Source organism: Vulpes lagopus, chromosome 4 (genome assembly GCF_018345385.1).
Source record: "Vulpes lagopus strain Blue_001 chromosome 4, ASM1834538v1, whole genome shotgun sequence".
Classification (NCBI taxonomy): Eukaryota; Metazoa; Chordata; class Mammalia; order Carnivora; family Canidae; genus Vulpes; species Vulpes lagopus.
In genome coordinates, this window is record NC_054827.1 from 51920287 (window position 1) to 51943633 (window position 23347).

Consider the following 23347-nt stretch of genomic DNA (forward strand, 5'->3'; position numbering starts at 1 on the left):
GAATCCCACGTCAGGCTCCCGGTGCATGGAGCCTGCTTCTCCCTCTGCCTGTGTCTCTGCCTCTCTCTCTCTCTCTCTCTCTCTCTCTCTCTCTCATGAATAAATAAATAAAATCTTTAAATAAAAAGACAAATTTGAAATTCTTTAGAGCACTATAGCTCATTTCACTATAGTTATCATCAAGGGAATCAACAGAATTTTAATTATTATTCGTGTCGGTAGGAGAAAATCTAGAACAACTTAAAAGCTTAAATAAACTTAAAAGTTTTTAAATTAGTACAAGGAGAAAAAGAAAAGAGGATTTCTGATCGTGATGCAGCTGAATTCACTCTGTTCTGTTACAAGGAAGAGATGCTGGGATAGGTTAAGATTTATCCTCCTGTGGAAACATCAAACATATAGGAAACACTATTTCTCATGTTAAAATGGTAGCATAATTTCTACTTGCCAGTGCTCAAACTAATCTGAAGCCAAATTGTGAACACCAGAAAAACTTCCACCTTTTAGCCTCTTATTTCAAGAAATGTACACAGTACTGGTGTAGGGATGTGTGGGACTCCATTCCAGCTGATGAGATGTAAAGGAAAAGGCTTACAGGGGATTTGGAAGGAAAAACTTCCTCCTTGAAAGAGCTCAGAACACAAGAGAGCCTCTCTGATCCCGGGTTCCTGCTCTGAGGTGTCCTATGAAAGCATACAGATCTGCTGCAGTCATGACAGAAAAGCCAAAAGGATTGCAGAGCTCCACCCCAGCATATGACACCTTTGAGCTGTAGGACCAATGTTAAAATAATTTACTCCATGCTTCTTGTTATAGGAGAGGAAAATAAAATTCCTACTTGTTTGGGCAACTTGTGATTAGGTGTTTTTTCTTTCTTTCCTTTCTTCCTTTCCTTCCTTTCTTTTCTTTCAAGATTTTATCCATTTATTCATGAGAGACACAGAGAGAGAAGCAGAGACATAGGCAGAGAGAAAAGCAGGCTCCCTACAGGGAGCCTGATGCGGTACTCAATCCCAGGTCCCCAGGATCATGTCCTGATGCCCTGGGCCAAAGGCAGGCGCTCAACAGCTGAGCCACCCAGGTGTCCTTTTTTTTTTTTCCCCTCCTTTGGTATTTTGTTTTTCTGTAGCTAAAAACAGCTGTAATTCTTATAGATCTCCTAGATTTATTCTCTAATTTTTCTCATCTTCCTCTTATATTTTCCATCTTTGTTCTTATTCGCCTTTCTAGAGATTTCTTCATCTTACAACACTTACTTATATGTAGAGACAAACATACACATATATATTTATATTTTATGCTTACTATTTTACTATTTTAATTATTTTAATACCAAAAGCTCTATCTTGTGCTCAATTAAGACTTTTGTTTTGTACAGTCATGAAACAAAAATGGACTGTCTTATCTCTGTAAATTATAGTCATTTTCAGGTTTTCATCTGTTCTCTGCACTGCTTGAGTTCCTTTTGGCCATTTTTACTATTCCTGTTAGAAGCTTTCTTCCAATATTTGGTTATTCTTTATCTATCTATCTATCTATCTATCTATCTATCTATCTATCTATCTATCTGATTTTACTTATTCATGAGAGACATAGAGAAGCAGAGACACAGGCAGAGGGAGAAGCAGGCTCTGTAGAGGGAGTGTGATGCGGGACTCTATCCCAGGACCCCAGAACCATGACCTGTGCCAAAGGCAGATGTTCAACCATGGAGCCACTCAGGTGTCCCTTAGCTATCCATTTATATTTAAGACTTAAGAACTCCTAAGATGTCAATACTATCCAAAGCAATCTATGAATTCAATCTCCATCAAAATCCCAATGTGTTTCAGAAATAGAAAAATGTACCCTGAAATTAATATGAAATCTCAAGGGATACTGAATAGCCAGAACAATCCTAAAAAGGAAAACAAAGGGGATCCCTGGATGGCTCAGCGGTTTGGCGTCTGCCTTTAGCCCAAGGCATGATCCTGGAGTCCCAGAATCGAGTCCTGTGTCGGGCTCCCTGCATGGAGCCTGGTTCTCCCTCTGCCTGTGTGTCTCTGCCTCTCTCTCTCTCTGTCTCTCATGAATAAATAAAATCTTTAAAAAAAAAAAAAAAAAAAAGGAAAACAAAGTTAGAGGTCTCACACTTCCTTATTCCAAAACTTATTACAAAGCTACAGTAATCAAATCAGTATAGTATAAATTGGCATAAAGTTGGACATAAATACCAGTGGAAAAGAAAAGAGCCCAGAAACAAATTCTCACATACATGGTCAAATGATTTTTGACAAGGGCACATATCAAAAGTTTCTATACAATGGGAAAGGACGGTCTTTTCAGCAAATGTGGCTGGGAAAACTGGATATATACATGCAAAAGAATGAAGCTGAACCTTTACCTTACACCATACAGAAAAATTAACTCAAAATGGATCAGAAACCTCAACATAAGGGCTAATTATAATTATGAATCTTAGAGGGCAACAGAAAAAAAGCTTCGTGACACTAGATCTGGTAATGATTTCTGGGATATGATACCAAAAGCACAGGCAACAAGACGAAAAAATAAGTAAGCTAGACATCAAAATAAAAACTTTTGCACAAAGGATATAATCAACAGAGTGAAAAGGGAACCCGTAGAATAGAAAAAAATATCTGCAAATCATGTAATCATGTATCTAATTAGGACTGATACTGGAAATACATAAAGAACTCCCACAACTCAACAACAAAACAAACAACCCAATTAAAAAATGGGTAAAGACTTAGACATTTCTCCACAGAAGAAATAGGAATGGCCAATAAGCACATGAAAAGATGCTCAACATTAGTCATGGGGAAATGCAAATCAAAACCATGAGATACCATTTCACACTCATCAGGATAGCTATTATATAAACACACACACAGAAAGTGTCAGGAAGGATGAGGAGTAAAGGGAACTCCTGTGTACTGCTAATAGGAATGTAAAAGACTGCTGATACGGAAAACAGTATGGCAATTGTTTAAAAAATGAAATACAGAATTACCACATGATTTAGTAAGTCCACTTCTGGGTTTACAGTCAAAAGGAGTAATATCAGCATTAATCATGATAACAAAAAGGTAGAAACGATCAACCACTGGTATCCACTGATAGATGAACAGATAACAAAATATGCAATATTATTTAGCCTTATTTAGCAAGGAAATTTTGACCTATGCTACAACGTGGATGGACCTTGAAGACATTATGCTAAATGAAATAAGCTTGTCACAAAAGGACAAATGTTGTATAATTCCATTTATTTGAGGTTCCTAGCGCAATCAGACTCCTAGAGAAAGAAAGCAGAATGGTGGGTTTCAGTGGATAACGAGGAGACTTGGTTTCTCACTGAAGGGCCTTTAAGTATCAGTACCCAAAGGTCTTTCCTCTGGTCAACTTTCCCCAGGGAAAAATACTGTCATCTCCAGGCGGGCTCCTCTTCATAGTGTATCAAATGGTGTAAGTTCAATGTTTATTGCCTGTAATTTCATCCCCTGATAAAAATACAAGCTGCTTAAAGACAAAGTGTTTTTTCTGCTATATTCCTAAAGCCTAGAAAAGCATAAATATAAACAAGTACTCAATAAATATTTGAATGAATGAATCAAAAAATTATGGAGCACTCAATATGTCAAGAATGATGTTATTTTGCAATTATAAACTTAAGTAAACCTTAAATTACTACATGTGTGACAGTACTCCAATTTTACCAATGAGGTGAGGTACAGGAAGGTTAGGTAACCTATCTGAATAAACTAAGGCACAGCTAGGATTCAAACAAAGGGCCTGTGTAACTCCAAGGTCACTTATATATTATAGCACCTTCTACAGAGAAATTGTGTAGTGTTTGTCACTGAGAATAAGGCTCTACATGCTCATGATAAAATCTATGAGGTATGGTTTGCTGTATGTTGTCCTCATCAAATGTAATTTCAAGAGTAAAAAGCCTGAAAGAGTGAGTTTGGAGGGGGAAGTGAATCTCTGCTATACTCAAAACACAGGTACTGATGCAAATGTATTACAACTAAGCAGGAGGAAAATCTCCCAAGACAAAGAAATGGCTGGCAGAAAAACAGCTGGTTAAGTTGTCTAATTCTAATTAACAAAGAATTACTATTTTCACCAGGACTCTGCCTCTTTATGACTCCTGTACTTACGCTCCTCAGACATAAAAGTAAATCAGCAAGGAATATTAGAAAGTACACTAACTAGTCTTTAGAGGTATGAATTCGAGTCCTAGTACTGATATCTAGCAGTATGCTCTGGGATAAGCCATATGAAGAAGACAATAGTTTATTAATGGTTATTATCAAACTTCCAAATTTATTTTAGAAATGCAAACTTAACTTTTAAGATTTAATGTGCCCTTTAAAAGCAAGTAGATTACAAAATTAGAAATTTAGTTTAGGAGTCTATCAAAATACATGCCTAAAAAACTGGCATTTGAAAGCAAATGGTAACCTGACCATTTTTAATTTAGGGCTAGATTCCTGTATGATTAGTGATTACAGCTGAAGCTAGCTTTTACAGAGACAGGCACTATGTGCAGTGGTGAGCAGCATAGGCTGTGAAGCCTGACTACTAGATTTCCTACCAGCATGTTCATCATGGAACCTGAGTGACTTACATGAGGAAACTGATGCCAGTAGTAACTACTACGTCATAGTAGTAAGAACAATTACTAACTACTCTCTAAATTTTACAATGATGCTCAAGGTTTGATACAAAAGCCTAAAGGCACTATTAAAACAGTAGAGCTAAGCAACTTTGAACTATTTATTTATTAAAGATTTTATTTATTTATTCATGAGAGACACAGAGAAAGAGGCAGAGACATAGCAGAGGGAGAAGCAGGCTCCCCACCAGGGTGGGGGGAGGTGCGATGGGGGACTCAATCCCAGGGCCCTGGGATCACTGCCCTGAGCCAAAGGCAAGGCAGATGCTCAACCACTGAGCCACCCAGACTTCCCTGAGCTATTTAAGTATTATAAATTACTATTAAGAAAGCAAAAACCAATCTGGGGTGGGGGGGGTTGTTCTGGAAAAAATACATTTATAAATTTCACCCCATTTCCTAATATGGTAACTAGTTTCCTAACCTCCACAACTAAATGTTTTCCCTCTCTCTCTTTTTAAAATAAGTTTTTTATCAGAGTAGTATTTTTAAGTTTATACACCTCTTTTCCTTTACTCTGGATATTTTCCAACTTACAAAATACCATATACTACTGTAACAAGTGAAACAAAATTAAGAAGTATAATAAAGACAAATGTAATTCACCTTCCCCTTTCTCATCTCATCCTCTAAGAGAAACAATATTACCAGTACAAATGCTCATAAGTTCATGTTTTTATTCTCAAAATTATAACAGATATGATACTCAAAAGCTTACCTCCAGATATATTGATGGTGGATTATGCTCCCCACCAAACTTGTCCAATAGGGCTTCTATATGTTCCTGTGTCAACTTAATCATTTGTTTGATATTCCACACCTGAAAAATATTTTAAAGGAATATAAAAAAAATCATTTAGGATATGAATTAGAATATTTTTATTAAAATATTACAGTAACTGCCAATGTTCCTTGAAATTTAGGGCTTAGAGACCTGTGAGATCATTTAATATAGTAATTTTTCCTATTTATTATTAAACATCTTAAAACTCTTTTCTATACTAGAAATACAATAAATTCTCAACTGTAAAAATTCAAATAATACATAAGTATTCAGAATAAATGATGAAAATCTCTTTTTACCTACCCCATGTTCCTGGGTCCCTTGCCAAAAACTTAAGTGCTATTTTTTTTTAGTGCTATTTTTTTTTTAATTAGGATGTTTGTTATGCATCCTTTCCACATTTTATCTCCTTTTAAGTAAATATCATAATTCACACACATATAAAATCTACAAATACATATATGTACAAATTTATTATATGTAAGAAATATTTTTAACATTTGCTTTTTTCACTGAACAACATGCCTCAAAAATTCTTTCAATGTCAATACATACATATTTTACTTCTTTAAAATGACTGTTAAAGGATAAAATAATAAAGTGGTTAAGTACAGATACATTCATTTGGTAATATTACGACACTGCTTATTTTGATGATCTTCAAACTTCAACAGCAATCTAATAGTGGGTGGACATGGATGATTTTAGGAGAAACAATTTCCAGATTCTCAAAGTCTTTATATATTCTTCCTAACTGATCTGTTTGAAAATTAGTTCTCTTTTTCTCCTTTCCCTTTAAAATCACATTATAATTCTCCACTCTATAAAAGAAAGGCAAAATTCTTAACCATCTCAAATCCTACTAAGGTGCATTGTTCTGAGACCTATAAACTTCAAAGTAACTGACAAACAAGAGGGAAAAATTGTTTGAGAGAAAAGAAGAGGGGAGGGGATAATTAAAATCAAGACTTTATCAATGAAACAAATTCTTGGCAGGATTCCAAGCCTCATCCATTTACTTATCCAGCCAGCCAGCTAGCCAGCCTAGAATTCAGAAGTTGAATGGTTATAGAGTATAGGCACATATTACATGTTTCTTTTATAAGTCAGTTTTTTTTTCCCTTTGGTGAGGAATGAGTCCCAATTTATCTGAGTGGTTAGAGAACATGTTTTGCAATTACACTATATGCTAGATACTCTATGAGCTGCATAGAGTATGCATTTAGATTCCAAATCTAAATCTGGAATCCTAAGGTATGACCAAAAATGAACAGCATAAATATATACTAGAAACTATGGCCTTTTAAACTACTGCTATAATTTAAAAATGTACAAGAGAGAGTAGATAGGTGAACAAGGGGGCTTCAAGACGTTTGGCTTAATAATTCTCTTACTAGAGGAGATGTAGTTTATTCCATTTTTCTCCACTTCCAACAATGTTTCAATGAATAGTCCTGAGCTGCCTTTCTGGGCAAGGGTACAAGTTTCTCTTTTAGATATCAAGGCACAGGATTCCTGAATTCAAAGTTACGTGCCCTAAAATGTTTAATAAATGTGTCAAATCGTCTTTCAAAAGAAGAAAAGTACTAAGCCACACTCCCATTAAGAGGGTGTAAGTACATCCTTATGCCCTTTTCCTCATAATTCCACCAACACTGCATATTACCAAAAGTTGAAACTTTTGCCAATCTGAAGGGGAAAAGGTGATCTTGTTGTCTACATTTCTATTTTCCAGAAAACTGAACATTTTTCATTTTCATTGGACATTTACATTTCTCTTTGGAAAATTCCCTATCCATATTTTTTATTCTATTTTTTTCTTGTTAATTCATAGGTACCCTTTTACTCTAGATATTTTGGATTATTAATCTTTATTCTCCTCCAAATGTTACAATCTTTTATTGCTTTTCACTTTATGTCTCATTTGTCATACAAAATCTAGCTACTCTAAGTTTGGTCTATAGACGATTAGCAGCATAATCTTCGGGAAGGATGTTAGAAGCCCCATTTCAGACATACTAAACTTCGACAAAATGATTCATATTAAAATCTGAGAAGCAATGATAGAATTTTCCTTTTCTTTCTATGGTCAGAGATCACAACATTTTCCTTTATGACTCCATGGCTAACTTTTCATATTCCCCCAAAAGTGTTAGTTGCCTTCTTTTCTGTAGCTATGCTTATTCCCCAGGTGATCTTATTCTATCTTGTGGTTTTATATGTCAAATATGAACTGATGAAGCCCAAATTTTTAAAGCCAGCTGTCCTCTCAACTCCAGATTCTTTTTGTCCAAATGCTTACTGAACATCTCCACTAAGAAAACGAAAAAGACATCTCAAACTTAACATGTTCAAAGACTAACTTCTGATCTAACCCGCAATACCCCATTTTTTTCCTGTAGTCTCTTTAGCTCAGAAAATGATAAACTTTTTTTTTAATGATAAACTCTTTATGATGAGTTCATTGCCTACCTAGGCAGAACTGCTTTTGATATCCTAAAATTGATTATGTTTTTTCATGTCTATTAGCTGCTTTAAGATCAGAAACATGCTCTATTCATCTTTTGTTTCCTTGTCATCACTTATCTTGGGTCTTACTCATAAAAAGTATTCAATTAGTGTTGATGCTAAGATTCAAGCTGTCTCTTTAGGGGAAGAGAGAAAAAACTAATCCTAGTTTAGTGATTCTTTCCAGGCCAGCAAATTGAAGATTTTATAACCCACAGCTCTGCCCCCCACCTTTTTAAAGTTCCATAGATAAAACTCATGTGCAGTTAGTATAAAGAATCACTCCCTCAAGGGATGGAAGAGAGAAAGGAAAAAGAAATTGGATTAGAGAAGGAGAATGAGCATGAGAGAAATGAGGGAATGGAGCTGACTAAAACTGATGAAAATAAATTTTTTTTGCGGGGGAATAGAAAATGATAGGTTTAGTGAGAAGGCAGGGTGAGATCATTAACATCCAGAAATAAGATTTCTTACCTCTTCAAACAAAAATAATTTAATATCCAAAAAATGAAGAAAAATCACTATGAGGTCTGGTTGAAATTAGAGAAGATGAGTCTGGGAGAAAAAATTATTTCAGATTTCCCCAGAAGATTAAGAGAAAGAACTCTGATGATACTTATAAAATCAAAATACATTAAAAAGTAGAATAAGGGGCACCTAAGTGGTTCAGTCGGTTCAGCATCCAATTCTTGATTTGGCTCAGGTCACAATCTCAAGGTACTGAGACTGAGTCCTGCAACAGGCTCTGTGCTCAGAGGGTGTCTGCCTGGGATTCTCTCTCTCCCTCTCTTTTGCCCCTCTCCCCTCGCTGTACTCGTGTGTGTATACCCATGTGTTCACTCTCTAAAAATAAATTTTTTAAAAAGGTAGAATAAGATATTGTAAAACTAAGAGGAGATCCATAGTTTTGGCCTTAAAATGTTTTCTTGGAAAAAACTGAAGAAAATCTGTTTCAACAAATTAAAAACAAAAACAATTCAAGAAACGTACTAGAAGGGACGCCTGGGTGGCTCAGTGGTTTGGCGCCTGCCTTCAGCTCAGGGCATGATCCTGGAGTCCTGGGATCGAGTCCCACATTGGGCTCCCTGCAGATGGAACCTGCTTCTCCTTCTGTCTGTGTCTCTGCCTCTCTCTCTCTCTCTGTGTCTCCCATGAATAAATAAATAAAATCTTTAAAAAGGGGGGGGGGGATACTAGAAGATCTCCTGTCCTATTTCATCTCTTTAGTGGACCACAGCAATTAAAACCACGTAATTGGGCAGCCCAGGTGGCCCAGCGGTTTATCACTGCCTGCAGCCTGGGGTATGATCCTGGAGACCCGGGATCAAGTTCCACTTCGGGCTCCCCACAGGGGGCCTGCTTCTCCCTCTGCCTGTGTCTCTGCCTCTCTCTCTTTCTCTATGAATAAATAAATAAATCGTTAAAAAAAATAAAACCACGTAATCTTAGTAAACAATTGACCATTTCTAGGGACTTTTATTATCATTTTATTATTCATTATTATTTTATTATTATCAACAGGTGATAGTATATAAAAAAGGAAAGTCTCCCAAATTCATTTTATGAAACTAGAATCTAGATGTCCAAACTTGACATAGAAAATATACAAAGAAAAAAAGAACACAATAATCCAACCTGTGAGGATAGAAAAAACTCTTTTTTTTAAGAGAGGGAGAGAGACAGAGAAAGAGGCAGAGAGAGAGAGAGAGGGGCAGGGCAAGGGGAGAGGAAGACAGAGAATCTTAAGCAGGTTCCATGCCCAGCACAGAGCCCAATGCCAGGCCTGATCTCACAACCCTGAGATCATGACCTGAGCTAAAAACAAGAGTCGAATCCTTAAAAAAAAAAAGAGTCAGACGCTTAAGTAACTGAGCCTCCCAGGCGGCCTGGATAGAAAAACTCTTGTTTTTTCCTTTTCCTATCACTCCCTATCTCCCTCTTGCTCTTTCTCTCAAATTAATGCTAGTCATTCATCAGGAATCCAGTAAAATAATACTTTTAACAAATCAAAGGAGAAAACTACAGGACTAGTCTAATAGATGCCAAAAAAACAAATGACTATTATCAAAGATAAATACTTCAATAATTGAAAATTAATAATTCAAACAGAGAAAAATGGAGATGCCTGGGTACCTCAGTGGTTGAGCGTTTGCCTTTGGCCCAGGGCATGATATTAGAGTCCTGGTATTGAGTCCCGTATCAGGCTTCCTGCATGGAGCCAGCTGCTCCCTCTGCCTATGTCTCTGCTTCTCTCTCTCTTTCTCTCTCTCTCACGAATAAATAAAATCTTTAAAAAAAGAGAGAGAGAGACATGGTTCTAAAGTTTCAGAAGAATTGCTACAAGAATCATCGTACTAGAAGCAAGAAGGCTAGAACATCATTTAGTGGAAAAGATTTGGAGTAATTCCTCTAAAATAAAAAACAGATACACCATCAGCTTGAGAAAGAAATCAAAGCTAATAAATCGTAGACCAAAATACAAAAAGAAGTTTCTATTGAGATGAGTCTAGAATATCTCAAAGCTTTAAGACAACACATATAAAAAGGAAGCATAAAAATGATAAAGATCTGAATTTTTAATCATATAGTCATTAAAATAAAACTTCAGTTGAAATAAACAGATTAGAGCTGAAGAAAGAATTAAAGAACTAGAAGAGAATTTAAGAGAAAATTAGCCAAAAGGTAGAGAAAAGTGAATGGAAAACATGAAAGACAACAGAATTAGTAAGTTCAGAAGGTAAACAGACAATGGGAGAGATGTCTGAAGAGAAGATGGCTGAATTTCCCAAAACAACTGAAAATAAAAAATACTCAAGAACAGCACAATGAGTCCTATGTCCTGGCTATGACAGATAAAACTAAATCCACAACCATGAGGGTTGAAGTCAAAGCGCATAAAAGTTCTTAAAGTCAACCAGAGAGAAAAGAAAAATAAATTGGATAGCATATTTCGTAACTTCTGGCTACTTAAAGAAGCCAGAGAATAATGAAATGACGTCAAGATGCAAATGAAAATAGCTGACAACCTAGAAAAAGGAAATTGAATCCAGAATAATGTAAAAGAAAGAATGACATGGCAGCCTGATCAACAACTCCCCAAATATGTACGTTCTAAACCTCAAAACTCATACACATTACCTTATATACAAAAATAATTTTGCAGATGTAATTAAGTATCTCTCTCTCTCTCTTTTTTTTTTTTTTCCAATTAAGTATCTTGAGTTAGGGAGACTATCTTGGATGGGCCCTAAATGTTATTACAAGCATCCTTATAAAATGGAATTGGAGAAAGATTTTATTACAGAGGGTTAGGTAATGTGAAGCTCTACCAGAGAAGATTCGAAGATGCTACACTGCTAGCCCTGAAGTTGATTCCATGAATCAAGGAATCCAAGGAATGCAATTCTAGAAGCTGGAAAAGGCTAGGAAATATACTGTAGAGGAAGAACACTGTTTCTGACACCCTGATTTTGGTCCAGTGAAACCCACTTTGGACCTCAGACCTTCAGAATCATTAAGAAAATACAGTTGCAGTATTATAAAACACCAGGTTTGTGATCATTTGATACAGCAGCCACAGGAATTAATATAAATGGGGAACCTAGAAACTAATAAACACATGGGTAAATCTAAATAAGCACAGACTATTAACAACAAAAACAATGGTAACAACTACTGAGGGTAAATGGCCTACACTAAAGCATTCTAAGACCCACCTATTATTCAAGAAGAGGGATCCTGGAATATCATGTGCCAGACAGATGTCAAAATAACGCAGGAGTCAGCTTAAAAGGCCTCCTATTGGCTAAATTTGGAAGATTATCAGCAAAAATAGTAAAAACTATAATTAGCTACACTAGATTGCATGCATAAAATCTCACTAGTCCATAAATGTAAGAAGTGTGTATTGGGTGACATTTGCTACCACTGTAGGTGACTGTTACATCTTTAGAAAATTAATAAAAAAAGAAAAAGAAAATTAAACATTAATGGAAAAGAATTATGTACTTTTTTTTTTTCCAGGAAAAATTCTACTTATTCCTATTTGGGAAGCTCTTTCTGCAAAAAAAAAAAAATCCCAGCTAATAGAAAATCAGGAAAGGATCACAAGAGGCTATTATTTGAGAAGTTGATGAAGAAGAGTATATTCATATAGTGTCAAAGCATTTCCACACAGATTAAAGACAAAGGGAAACACACACCTTTACAAGGAGATGTGGCTTAGAATCATTAGTAGAGGGACAACCCAAAAAGTCCTCTTAATGTGATGTGACATAAATGACACATTATCTATCACTCATGAAGTATACAAAAAAAAAAAAAATGCAAAACATTTATATAGAATTAAACCAAACTTTAATACTTAGCTTCTAGTTTAGAATAAATAACCAGGATAAAAAAAATATGCTAAAAGCACCACATTCAAATAATCAGGGAATTAGAATATGGGACATTCTATAGAACATTTACCTTTCTCTCAGAAAGTCAAAGCCATAACATTCAAAGAAATTCAAAATGTGGGACATTGCAGGACAAGGGTCCTGGTATCTTTAATAAATCATGTCACGGGAAACAAAACTGTCAGTTGAAGACTCTAAGATAACTAAAAGATAACAACTAATTCACCACATGTTCAGGGATGGAGGATAAAAGTCATTCTAAGGAAAAGTGTGGAAATTTAAATATGTACTACATATGATTATGGAATTGTCAATCTCCCTAAATATAATATTTTAGACAGGTGAAATAATTTTCCAGGACCTATAAATGTAGCAAAATGTTAATAACTGTCAAAACTAGTTAGTGTAGATATTAGTTAGTGTAGATATTATCCAAACCTTTAGGTTTATTGTACTGTTATTTCCACTTTTCTGTAGGTTTGAGTTTTTCCCTACTTTTTTCCCTTTAATTCTCCCCAACAATGCTTTTCTTTTAAAGTCTATTTTATTTTTTATTTTTTTAAAGATTTATTTATTTATTTATGATAGACATAGGGGGGGGGGAGGGAGGCAGAAACACAGGAGGAGGGAGAAGCAGGCTCCATGCCGGGAGCCCGACGTGGGACTCGATCCCAGGACTCCAGGATCACGCCCTGGGCCAAAGGCAGGCGCTAAACCGCTGAGCCATCCAGGGATCCCCTAAAGTCTATTTTATGATACAAACCTACCTACACAGCATTTTATCACTATTTGCCTTTTTCCTTTCTTTTTCTTTTTTAATTAAGTAGACTCCACACCTAGCATGAAGCCCAAAATGGGGCTTGAACTTACAAAACTGAGCTTGAGACCTGAGCCAAGATCAAGTCAGACACTTAACTGACTGAGCCACCCAGGTACCCCTCATCCTTTAACTTTCAACCATGGGTATCTACTATAAATGAATTATGTATCTTTTTTTTTTTTTTTTGCTAGCTTGTTCTGTTTAAACATATTTATCTGTATTTTAATTAGAGAATTTAGCACATTGACATTTTCATACCTGATTTATTTCTACCATCTTATGTGCTTTCCTGCTTTTTCTTGATTTTCTGACTTCTATGGAATTGATCAAGTTTTGTTATTCTTTCTTTTTATCTCTATGTAACAGTTATATTCTAGGCCATAACATACCTCATAAATACAGAAAACTATTACCAGACAAACCATATTTCTTTATCATGATGCAATTAATTTAGAAATTAGTATCAAAATTTGAGTATTTTGAAAAGCTCAACATTCACTGATTCTTAAAATCTCAGAATAATAGAAATAGGGATCTTTTAACTTATTAAAGTATATCTACAGGAAACCTGCAGCAAAATATCATGTGAAAGGTCACATGTAAGACAAGGGTACCTATATCACTGATATTATATACAGGAGGTTAAACAGTATGAAGATAAGAAAAAGGACATAAAAACTGGAACAGTAGAGATAAAAATTATTTGTAGGAAACATGGTATCTATAGAAAAACCCAAGAGAGGGATCCCTGGGTGGCGCAGCGGTTTGGCGCCTGCCTTTGGCCCAGGGCGCGATCCTGGAGACCCGGGATCGAATCCCACGTCAGGCTCCCGGTGCATGGAGCCTGCTTCTCCCTCAGCCTATGTCTCTGCCTCTCTCTCTCTCTCTCTCTCTGTATGACTCTCATAAATAAATAATAAAAAAAATTAAAAAAAAAAAAGGAAAAAAAAAAAAAAAGAAAAACCCAAGAGAACCTAGAAAATATCAGGGCTAATAACTAGTATCTATAAAGACTAATAATGTAAGAGTTTAGCAGGAGAGCTGGATATAAGATCAAGGATACAAACCCTATATAGTATTCCATTGCCAGACCCAATTAAAAAGAATGATGCCCTTCGGGGTGTCTGGGTGGCCCAGTTAGTGTCTGACTCTTGACACTGGCCAAGGTCATGATCTCAGGGTTCTGAGATCAAGCCCCGAGTTGGGCTCTGCACGGGCATGGAGCCTGCTTACGATTCTCTATTTCCTCGCCTCCCTCCCTAAATAAACAAACATATAAACAATAAAATAAATAAATAATAAGAAAAACATGCCCCTCATAACAGCAACAAAAACTGTTAGGAATCTAGGAATAAATTCTTTTTAAAAAATTACTTATTTCAAAGTAATCTCTACATCCAATGTGGGGGCTCAAACTCACAACCCCAAGATCAAGAGTCGCATGCTCTAACAACTGAGCCAATCAGGTGTCCCTGAGAATCAATCTAATAAAAGATCTGCAAGACCTCTGTGGAAGGAGCAACAAAATAATACGAAGTGTATAAAAGATGATGGAGAAGAGAAACTCAGATGATTCCAGAGGTTTATTTCTTCCTCTTGGTAGCCTATCAATAAGCTGACTCAGCAGGTCTGAGTTTACTCAATCCAAGAAAAGACTGATGAGAGACAGAGAGCTCCCCTTTCTATTTTTTTTTAAGATTTTTATTTATTTATTCATTCATGAGAGACACAGAGAGAGAGAGGCAGAAACACGGCAAAGGGTGAAGCAGGCTCCCTCCAGGGAGCCTGATGCGGGACTCCATCCTGGGACGCCAGAATCACACCCTGTGCCGAAGGCAGGCACTAAACTGCTGAGCCACCCAGGGATCCCCAGAACTCCCCTTCCTAATAAAACCATTTCATCAACCTCAATGTTCCAATTATTACTTAGGAGCCCTTTCCCTGGCATATTAATTCTAGTTATGTCTACCCTAAGTACACATCTATGTAAAGATACTAGAATTCAGGGGATTGTGGGTGCTCTGGCACGTACTTACTGTTTCCCACTAAATCCTACTTCAAATTTATACCATGTAATATGTGTACGTAAATGCCCTAACCCTTCGCTTGATAAAGACTAACATAAATGCTCTTTAATGTGAAGACATGATATCGTAATAATCTCCATTTTCCCCAAATTAATTCAGTGCAAGACAATGAACAAATTTCTGAGATTTTTTCATGGAATTCGGCAAACTGATTCTAAAAAAATTATTTTTTATTTTAAAGGTTTTTTTAAAATTTATTTATTCATGAGAGACACACAGAGAGAGGCAGAGACATAGGCAGAGTGAGATGCAAGCTCCTTGTAGGGAGCCCAATGTGGGACTTGATTCCGGAACCCTGGGATCATGTCCTGAGCTAAAGGCAGATGCACGACCACTGAGCCACCCAGGTGTCCCTGATTCTAAAATTCTTATCAAAGTACTGTAAAATGATATAGCCTTTTAACTGTTTTAAATAATAAAGAGAGTAAGACTGTACCATATATACAATAAGACTGCCCATGTTTATGGATCATATAATAAATAATGCTGGGGTAACTGGTTATCCTTATGGAAAATGTCAATTAATCCAAAAGAAAAATGGGCAAAAGATATATGAACAGGTAGCTGAACTAAAGAGAATTCAGACTATCCAAAAGACACATGATAAAATAAATAACTTCATGGAGTGCGTGGGTGGCTCAGTTAAATGGCTGCTTTCAGCTCAGGTTGGGATGGAGCCCCATGTACGGCTCCCTGTTCAATAGGAAGACTGCTTCTTTTTCTCCCTCTGTCCCTCCTCCTGTTTGTGTTCGCTCTCTCTCCTCATTTCAAATACATAAAATCTTAAAAATAAATAAATAATCTCATTAAGTAATCAAAGAAATGCAAATAATAAATCATTTCATAAGCATGAGACTGGCAAAAAATTTAGGTCTAACCATATAAAGCAATAGGTGCTTTTCTATTCTACATGTGGATAGAATATAAATGCACGAGAGCAAACTGAAAATATCCAGTACAACTGATAATTGGCATTATACTATCATCTATTACAATATTAACATGTATAAGAAGTATTCATTGCAGCCATTTTATAATAGCAAAATACCAGAATCAACTAAAATACTCCCTAAGAGACTGACAAATCAATGGCCTCCACCTTAAACTAGTAATACATGTTAATTAACTGAATTTAAACAAATAAATAGTAAATAAACAAATCAAAACTACTAAACTCTGAAAGATTTTTAAAAATATTTTTGGTGAGAAAAAAATAAACAAAACACTAAGAAAAACAGACCAAAAAAGGGGAAATACTATATATAAGTCAAAATGAAGAACAAGAGCTAAATATATCAACTTGGATACACCTCAAAAACATAATATTGAATTAAAAAACCAAATTCCAAGATAAATGCAGCTTTAAAACATGTAATTAATAGTTTAAAGATATATACCCATGGCAAAAGATATATACCCATATACCATGGCAAAAATTTAGAAGCAAGGGGAGGTGCATGGAAGAATGGGGTAATTGGGTATTGGGCAATAAGGAGGACACTTGATGTAATGAGGACTGGGTGTTATATACAACTAATGAATCACTAAATCTACCCTGAAATTAATACTACACTATATGTTAACTAAGTTGAATTTATTTATTTAAAGATTTTATTTATTTACTCTAAAGTACGAAGAGGGGGCTATGTGGAGCAGAGACAGAGGAACAAACAGATCCTGCACTAAGCACAGAGCTGGGTGTCAGGCCGGATCCCACAATCCTAAAATCATGACCTGAGCTGAAATCAAGAGTCAGACACTGAACCAACTGAGCCACCCAGGCACCCCTTAACTAAACTGAATTTAAATTAAAAAAAATTTTTTTAAATTTAGAAGCATGCATGGGTATGATAAACACTAAATTCAAGATAATGGGTGTCACTGAAGATGAAGAAAAGAGGGAATAGGGTCAAAGGATAAGCTTTATCTTTGATGATCTATAAAGTCCTTTATCTGTGCCTAATTCTTGTTTTAAAAAAATCTGAAGTAAATATGATAATAGACATGATTCAACAAAATCGGGTTATTAAGACATGGATGATCAATTTTATTATTCTCTATACTTTTCTTAGATGCTTGAAAAAGGAAAAAAGACAATGAAGGAAATTGAGGTGGTGAGTTGGTTAACTCCTTCTATACTAGAAGCTGTCCTTACATTTATAATTAGGGTAGCCCAAAACCTGCCGACTTCAATCCCTGTGCTCTAGGAAAAAAAAACAACAACAAATAAAAACACAAAACTTAGAGAACTCACAGACTTCCCATTTAGAAGTCTAGACCTGTGTAATTACAAAACTCTTTACTGTAATCAACTTAGTCCTTTGTTCATGAATATGAATACAGTCAAGAATCACAAGATATGAATAGCATGGTGCGTAATAGTTAATGATATTGTACTACATATTTGAAAATTTCTTTCTTTTTTTAAAGATTTTATTTATTTATTCATGAGATAGAGAGAGGCAGAGGCAGAGACAGAGGGTAAAGCAGGTTCCTTGCATGGAGCCCGATGCGGAACTCGATCCCGGGCCCAGGATCATGCCCTAAGCTGAAGGCAGACAGATGCTCAACTGCTGAGCCACCCAGGCATCCCTCAAAATTTCTAAGAGAGTAAATCTTAAGAGTTCTCATCACAAGAAAAAAAAATTATGACCATGTGTGGTGACAGATGTTACCTAGACTTATTGTGGTGATGATTTCTCAAAATATACAAATAGCAGATCATGTTACATACCTAAAACTAATATAGTATCTCCATTTTATCTCAATTTAAAAAAGAAGGGGCATGTGGCTGGCTCAGTTGGTAAAAGCATGTGACTCTTAATCTCGGGATCCTGAGTTTAAGCCCCACATTGGGTACAGAGCCAACTTAAAAAATAAATGAAAGAAAAAAGGGAAGAAGGAAAAGAAAAAGAAAAAGGAAGAAGGAAAGAAAGTCAATCTCTGCCTTTAAAAAAGAGAAAGAGAGAAAATAACAGACGCCATGAAAATCCAACAGAAGCAAAGTGAAAGTTCACAACAAACAACAATGACTAGACAAGGAGAAAGTAGAAATATGTTATCAGGAAAACATTTAAGAAAGGGTAAATAGCAGAATAAGCATTGGTAAACACCATGGTAGTGATCTGCAAAATAAAGAAAAAATAGTTCAAGAAAATTCCCAGAGAATAGAACAAAACAAAAAACAGAGATGGATAATGTAAGTAAAAATTTGATATGTTAAAGAACATTATCTGGGAGGATCAAAATTCATTTAATAAGAGTTCTAAATACCTAGGAGGGTGTTGTGCTAAGTGAAACAAGTCAGAGAAAGACAAATACCATGATTTCACTTCTATGAACAATCTAAAAACAAAACAAATGAACAAACAAAAAAGCAGAAACAGGGACACCTGGGTGGCTCAGCAGTTAAGCATCTGTCTTCAGCCCAGGGTGTGATACTGGAGTCCCCAGATTGAGTCCCACATAGGGCTCCCTGCATGGAGGCTGCTTCTCCCTCTGCCTATGTCTCTGGCTCTCTCTCTCTCTCTCTCTCTCTCTCTCTCTCTCTCTGTGACTCTCATGAATAAATAAAATCTTTAAAAGGGGGGGGGGGCAGAAACAGACACATAAGTACAGAGAACTGGTGGTTGTCAGAGGGGAGGGGATGGGTGGATGGGCAAAATGGGTGGAGAGGAGTAAGAGGTTTGGGCTTCCAGTTTTGGAATAAATAAGTCATTGGGATAAAAGATACAGCACAGGGCATACAGTCAATAGAACAGCACTGTCTGTATGTTGACAGACGGTAGCTATACCTGTGGTGAGCAAATATAACACACAGAGTTGTGAGTCACTATGTTGCACACCTGAAACTAATGTAACACTGTGTGTTAACTACACTTCAATAAAAAAAGTTTTTAATTAAAAATAAATTATTCTGAATCTGGAATTTTACATACAGGCAAAACTACAAGTATGAGGGTAAAACGTAAATCTTTCTGGATATGTAAAGTCTCAAAAACTTACTTCAATAGAACTCATAGGTTTAAAAACATTCCTATCATTTCACTTAGCAATTCCACTTCAAAGAATTTTACAAATCTCCCACAAAATTGGAAAAACGTAGTAGGTCCCTGGTCCTAGCAGTTAAAATGATAAGTAAGTTACCAGTTTAAAAAACACCAACTAATTCTTTTAAATGGCACTATCTTTACGTACAACAAACAAACACAAAACAAGAACATGAATAAACTGGTCTTAAAAAAAATAAAAAAGGAAAATATATCCCATCAAAAGTTGTGTTTCAGAGTAAAGGGTTAAAAGATAGCCCCAAATAATAAGTGTGGTATGGTAAACAAGAGACACCTAAAAACAAAAGGTGGTCAGAAAAATTAAGGAAGAAGCCAGATTATGAAGAGTCCTGACAGCCATGGTAAGTAGTTTGGTTTTACTCTAAATGCAATAAGAATCCAAACTTTCAAAATCAGGTGTGTGTGTGTGTGTGTGTGTGTGTGTGAGATAATCTGATTGATATCTCATTATTACTGACAATTATCATTCCGTTTTCTAGATGAGAATATTGTGGCACAGAGGTATTAAGTATTCTGCTCAAATCCACAGAGCTAGTAAACAATAAAGAGCCAGAATTTAATTCTAGATAATGTAAATCTAGAGCAGTTAATATTATAATGCCTCTAAGTACCACTCCAGTGAAGAATGGATGATAGGGAGGCAAGAGTGCATGCAGAGAAGACCAATTGAGACTATGGTTATAGGCTCAGGGAGAGATAGTCGACTTTTTTGGACTAAGGTAGAAGCAGCAGTAGGGATGGAGATAAATTGGTGAATCTGGGATATATTTTAGAAGTAGAGAAAATAAGACTTGTTAATGGATTAGACATGGGGAAGAGGTGAGACAAAAATAAGAGTTAATAGCCAAAATTTCAGTAGAAGCAACAGGATGGACAGTGATGCCATTTACTCAAGTGGGAGAATCAAGCAGGAGAGAAAGCAAGCATTATGCCATCAACAAGAGAGGTGAATAAAACGATCAAGGAGGCAAGCTGGCCACACGTTTTAGAACTCAGGAAGAGAGAGAAAGCAGCAGATATATTTAGGTGTCACAGCATACTAATAAGCACACTTCCAAGAGTGTGTAGGCAAAGATTCAACCCTAAGGCCTACCAATATTTAGAGGACTATGTAAAAAAGAGACCACAAAGAGGGTTGAGAAGAAGCAGGCATTGAGGTAGGAGAAAAACTATTCAGAGAAGAAAATTTATTGCATAAAAACTGGAACAAGACTAGTGGACAGAAGACACTAAAGAAGGACAGAATTTTATATATCTGGTCATCACATTTACACACGTTTGCATATATTCCAGGGCTGGGAGATTACAGAGCATATTTGTAGACTTAAAGGAAAATCTAACAGGGAGAAATTGATGATGTGAAAGAGATACTCACTACAGGAAAGAAGCCCCAGAGACCGTAAGAGATGGACCTTAGTCACAAAAAAGGAAACAAACTGTCAGGGAAGGTGTGTGATAACAAATGAAAGGAAGACAGAAAACACACACAGCCCAATGCAGATAGATTTGTAGATATTTGGTGGTGAGATGTGAGCTGCATCTAACTTCTCAATAAAGTTTGAGGTGAAGTATACAGATGAAGAGTGGGAGCTGAGAGAGGTTTGCAATGAGTGGAAATGAAGTCTTAATAGGGAAAGTGAAGCAGCAGCAGCACTGCCAGCAAACACTGGTGAAGGCCCGTTGAGGTTTATGGCATAAATTTATAGTGGTACATTCAACTGCCTGAATGTGGGCAGAGAGATGATGCACAGTTGGTATTTTGTTAGGCCTCTAAAATGAAAGGGGAGAGAGTCGAGGATATTAGTAATTGTTATAGTCATTCCTCAGTCCTAAAGTCAGTGGGCTGTGAAGACAATTTTACTTAAGAAGGCTGAAGAAGAAAAAAAAAAAAAAAAGAAGGCTGAAGAAGTGCAATAATCAGGGGCCAGACAGGTGTCCGGAATCTTTTTAAGATTAAAAAAGAGGTTGAGGATTTAAAAGTTTATTGATCATAGTTCCACAATAACTTTGGGCAGGTAGAGTGAGAAATACAAATAGGGAAATGGTATTCATGAAATCAATAAGCAGAAAATATCTGGACTTTTGAGTTAAACTTGGAAATTAATCTAAAATTATCCCAAATAGAATAAAAGGAGGGGAGATTTTTTTCTGCAAATTTACATCAGGTAGGTCTTATAGTTTCAGGGATCCTGGAAAAACAAAACAACACAACACAAAAATAAACTTTTATTATCATTATTTTTAAAAGATTTTATTTTTAAGTAGTCTCTACACCCAACATGGGGCTCAACTCACAACCCTAAGATCAAGAGTTGCACGCTCCACTGACTGAGCCAGCCAGGTGCCCCCCAAAATGAACTATTTAAAACTGTCCATAAGACCATGCACTAAATTTATGTAACTATAATAACAAGTCACTCTCAGTTCTCCAAAATCCTAGAACACCATTCCAGAACACTGTGCCTTACAATTCTACAATAAAAGATGTGTGGGTAAACATAAATAAGTAACTAGGGCATAATGACGTATTAGGACTGTAAGCTCAGTGAAGGTAAGATCTATACCATATTGAACACTATTTTATTCTTAGCACCGAAGAGAACTAGCATGAAGCAGGTAGTTTACAGATCAGAGAAGTAGCGCCACCTTAGTCAAGATATTTTCCTTTTTTCTCAAGTGGAGGTCCAGGAGAGAATTAAGTCCTCATGCACCAATGTGAGTCCAATGTATCAAGAATGATGCTTATACAACTCTCAAAAGACAGAGTTAAAATATATGTTCACTAATTTTAGGTATTTTTTAGTAAATCCTAAAATAACCAACAATATTTTGTGAAGAGCACTTGATGGTATGTGAATGTTTTCAGATACAATGTTACCACACACATATTGGAAAAATATCACCTATTTCTTTTACTTCCTGGGCTTTTCCTCTTCAAAAAAAAATACTCTCCAGTTTTCAACAATCTTGTAATTTCTCCTCAGTATAAGATCTCTCCAGCTTCTAGTTCCATTTTTCCTGTGCCATGTACTTTAATAACAAGTGAGCTATAAATATATTATGCCAGAATTATACTTTTCTAGCACTTACTTTGAACCAGACCCTGTTTACACACTTTGCATTCATCAAACTGGTTCAAATCCTCTCAACAACTCAAGTAGTTTGGAACTATTATTATCCTTACTTTATACAAGAGGAAACAGGTGAAAAAAATAAACCTGGTCCTGGTCAGAGAGCTAATGAGTGGTAGAACAATTCTGATGTACTATATGTCTATGAGAAGGACAGTGCCTCCCTCCACCCCCCCCTACTCCCCCCCCCCCCCCCCCCCCGGCCGATCTGCCAGGTCACTTCCCCCAGTTTCAGTTACCTACGGTTGACCATGGCCTGCAAAGAGCTGATCCTCTCCTCCTGATAGAATGTCAGAAGGTCATTAGTGGCCTAATGCTACATCATAGTGCCTATGTCATTCACTTCATCTCACCATATAGGCATTTTATCATCTCACATCATCACCATGATAAATATAGTACAATAAGATACTGTGAGAGAGAGAGAGAGAAAGAAGACAACACATAATTTTTATTACAGTATTTTGTTATAATTAACAACTTAACTAATAAAACCATCTCTTCCTGCACCTAATTTATAAATTTAACTTTATCACAGGCATGTAGGTACAGGAAAAAAACAGAGTTAATATAGGATTCAGCACTATTCACAGTTCCAGGCATCCATTAGGGGTCTTAGAATATATCCTATCCCCCCATGGATAAGGGGAAGTGTACTACTAGAAGAAAAATTCCATCATCAGATAATTAGACCAAAATCCTTGACCTCATAGAGCATACACTGTAGTTGAGAAAAGACAAGCATAAAACAAACATAATATGTCAGATCGTGATAAAAAGTTATAAAGAAAAATGTATCTGGAAAGCATGGGGTGGTAGCTATTAATTCTATACAATAGTCAGAGTTGAGGGACTCACTGATA

General features: G+C 36.1%; 1 protein-coding gene across 7 annotated transcripts in view; it reads right to left on the reverse strand.

Moving 5' to 3' along the window:
* BRAF (B-Raf proto-oncogene, serine/threonine kinase) overlaps positions 1–23347 on the reverse strand; it is a 185789-nt gene that overhangs the window by 95701 nt on the left and 66741 nt on the right. For all 7 annotated transcript variants that reach the window (XM_041751552.1, XM_041751548.1, XM_041751547.1 and 4 more), the window contains exon 2: positions 5403–5504. In XM_041751552.1, coding sequence (XP_041607486.1) covers positions 5403–5504 — 102 coding nt within the window. The remainder of the gene's footprint in view (positions 1–5402; positions 5505–23347) is intronic.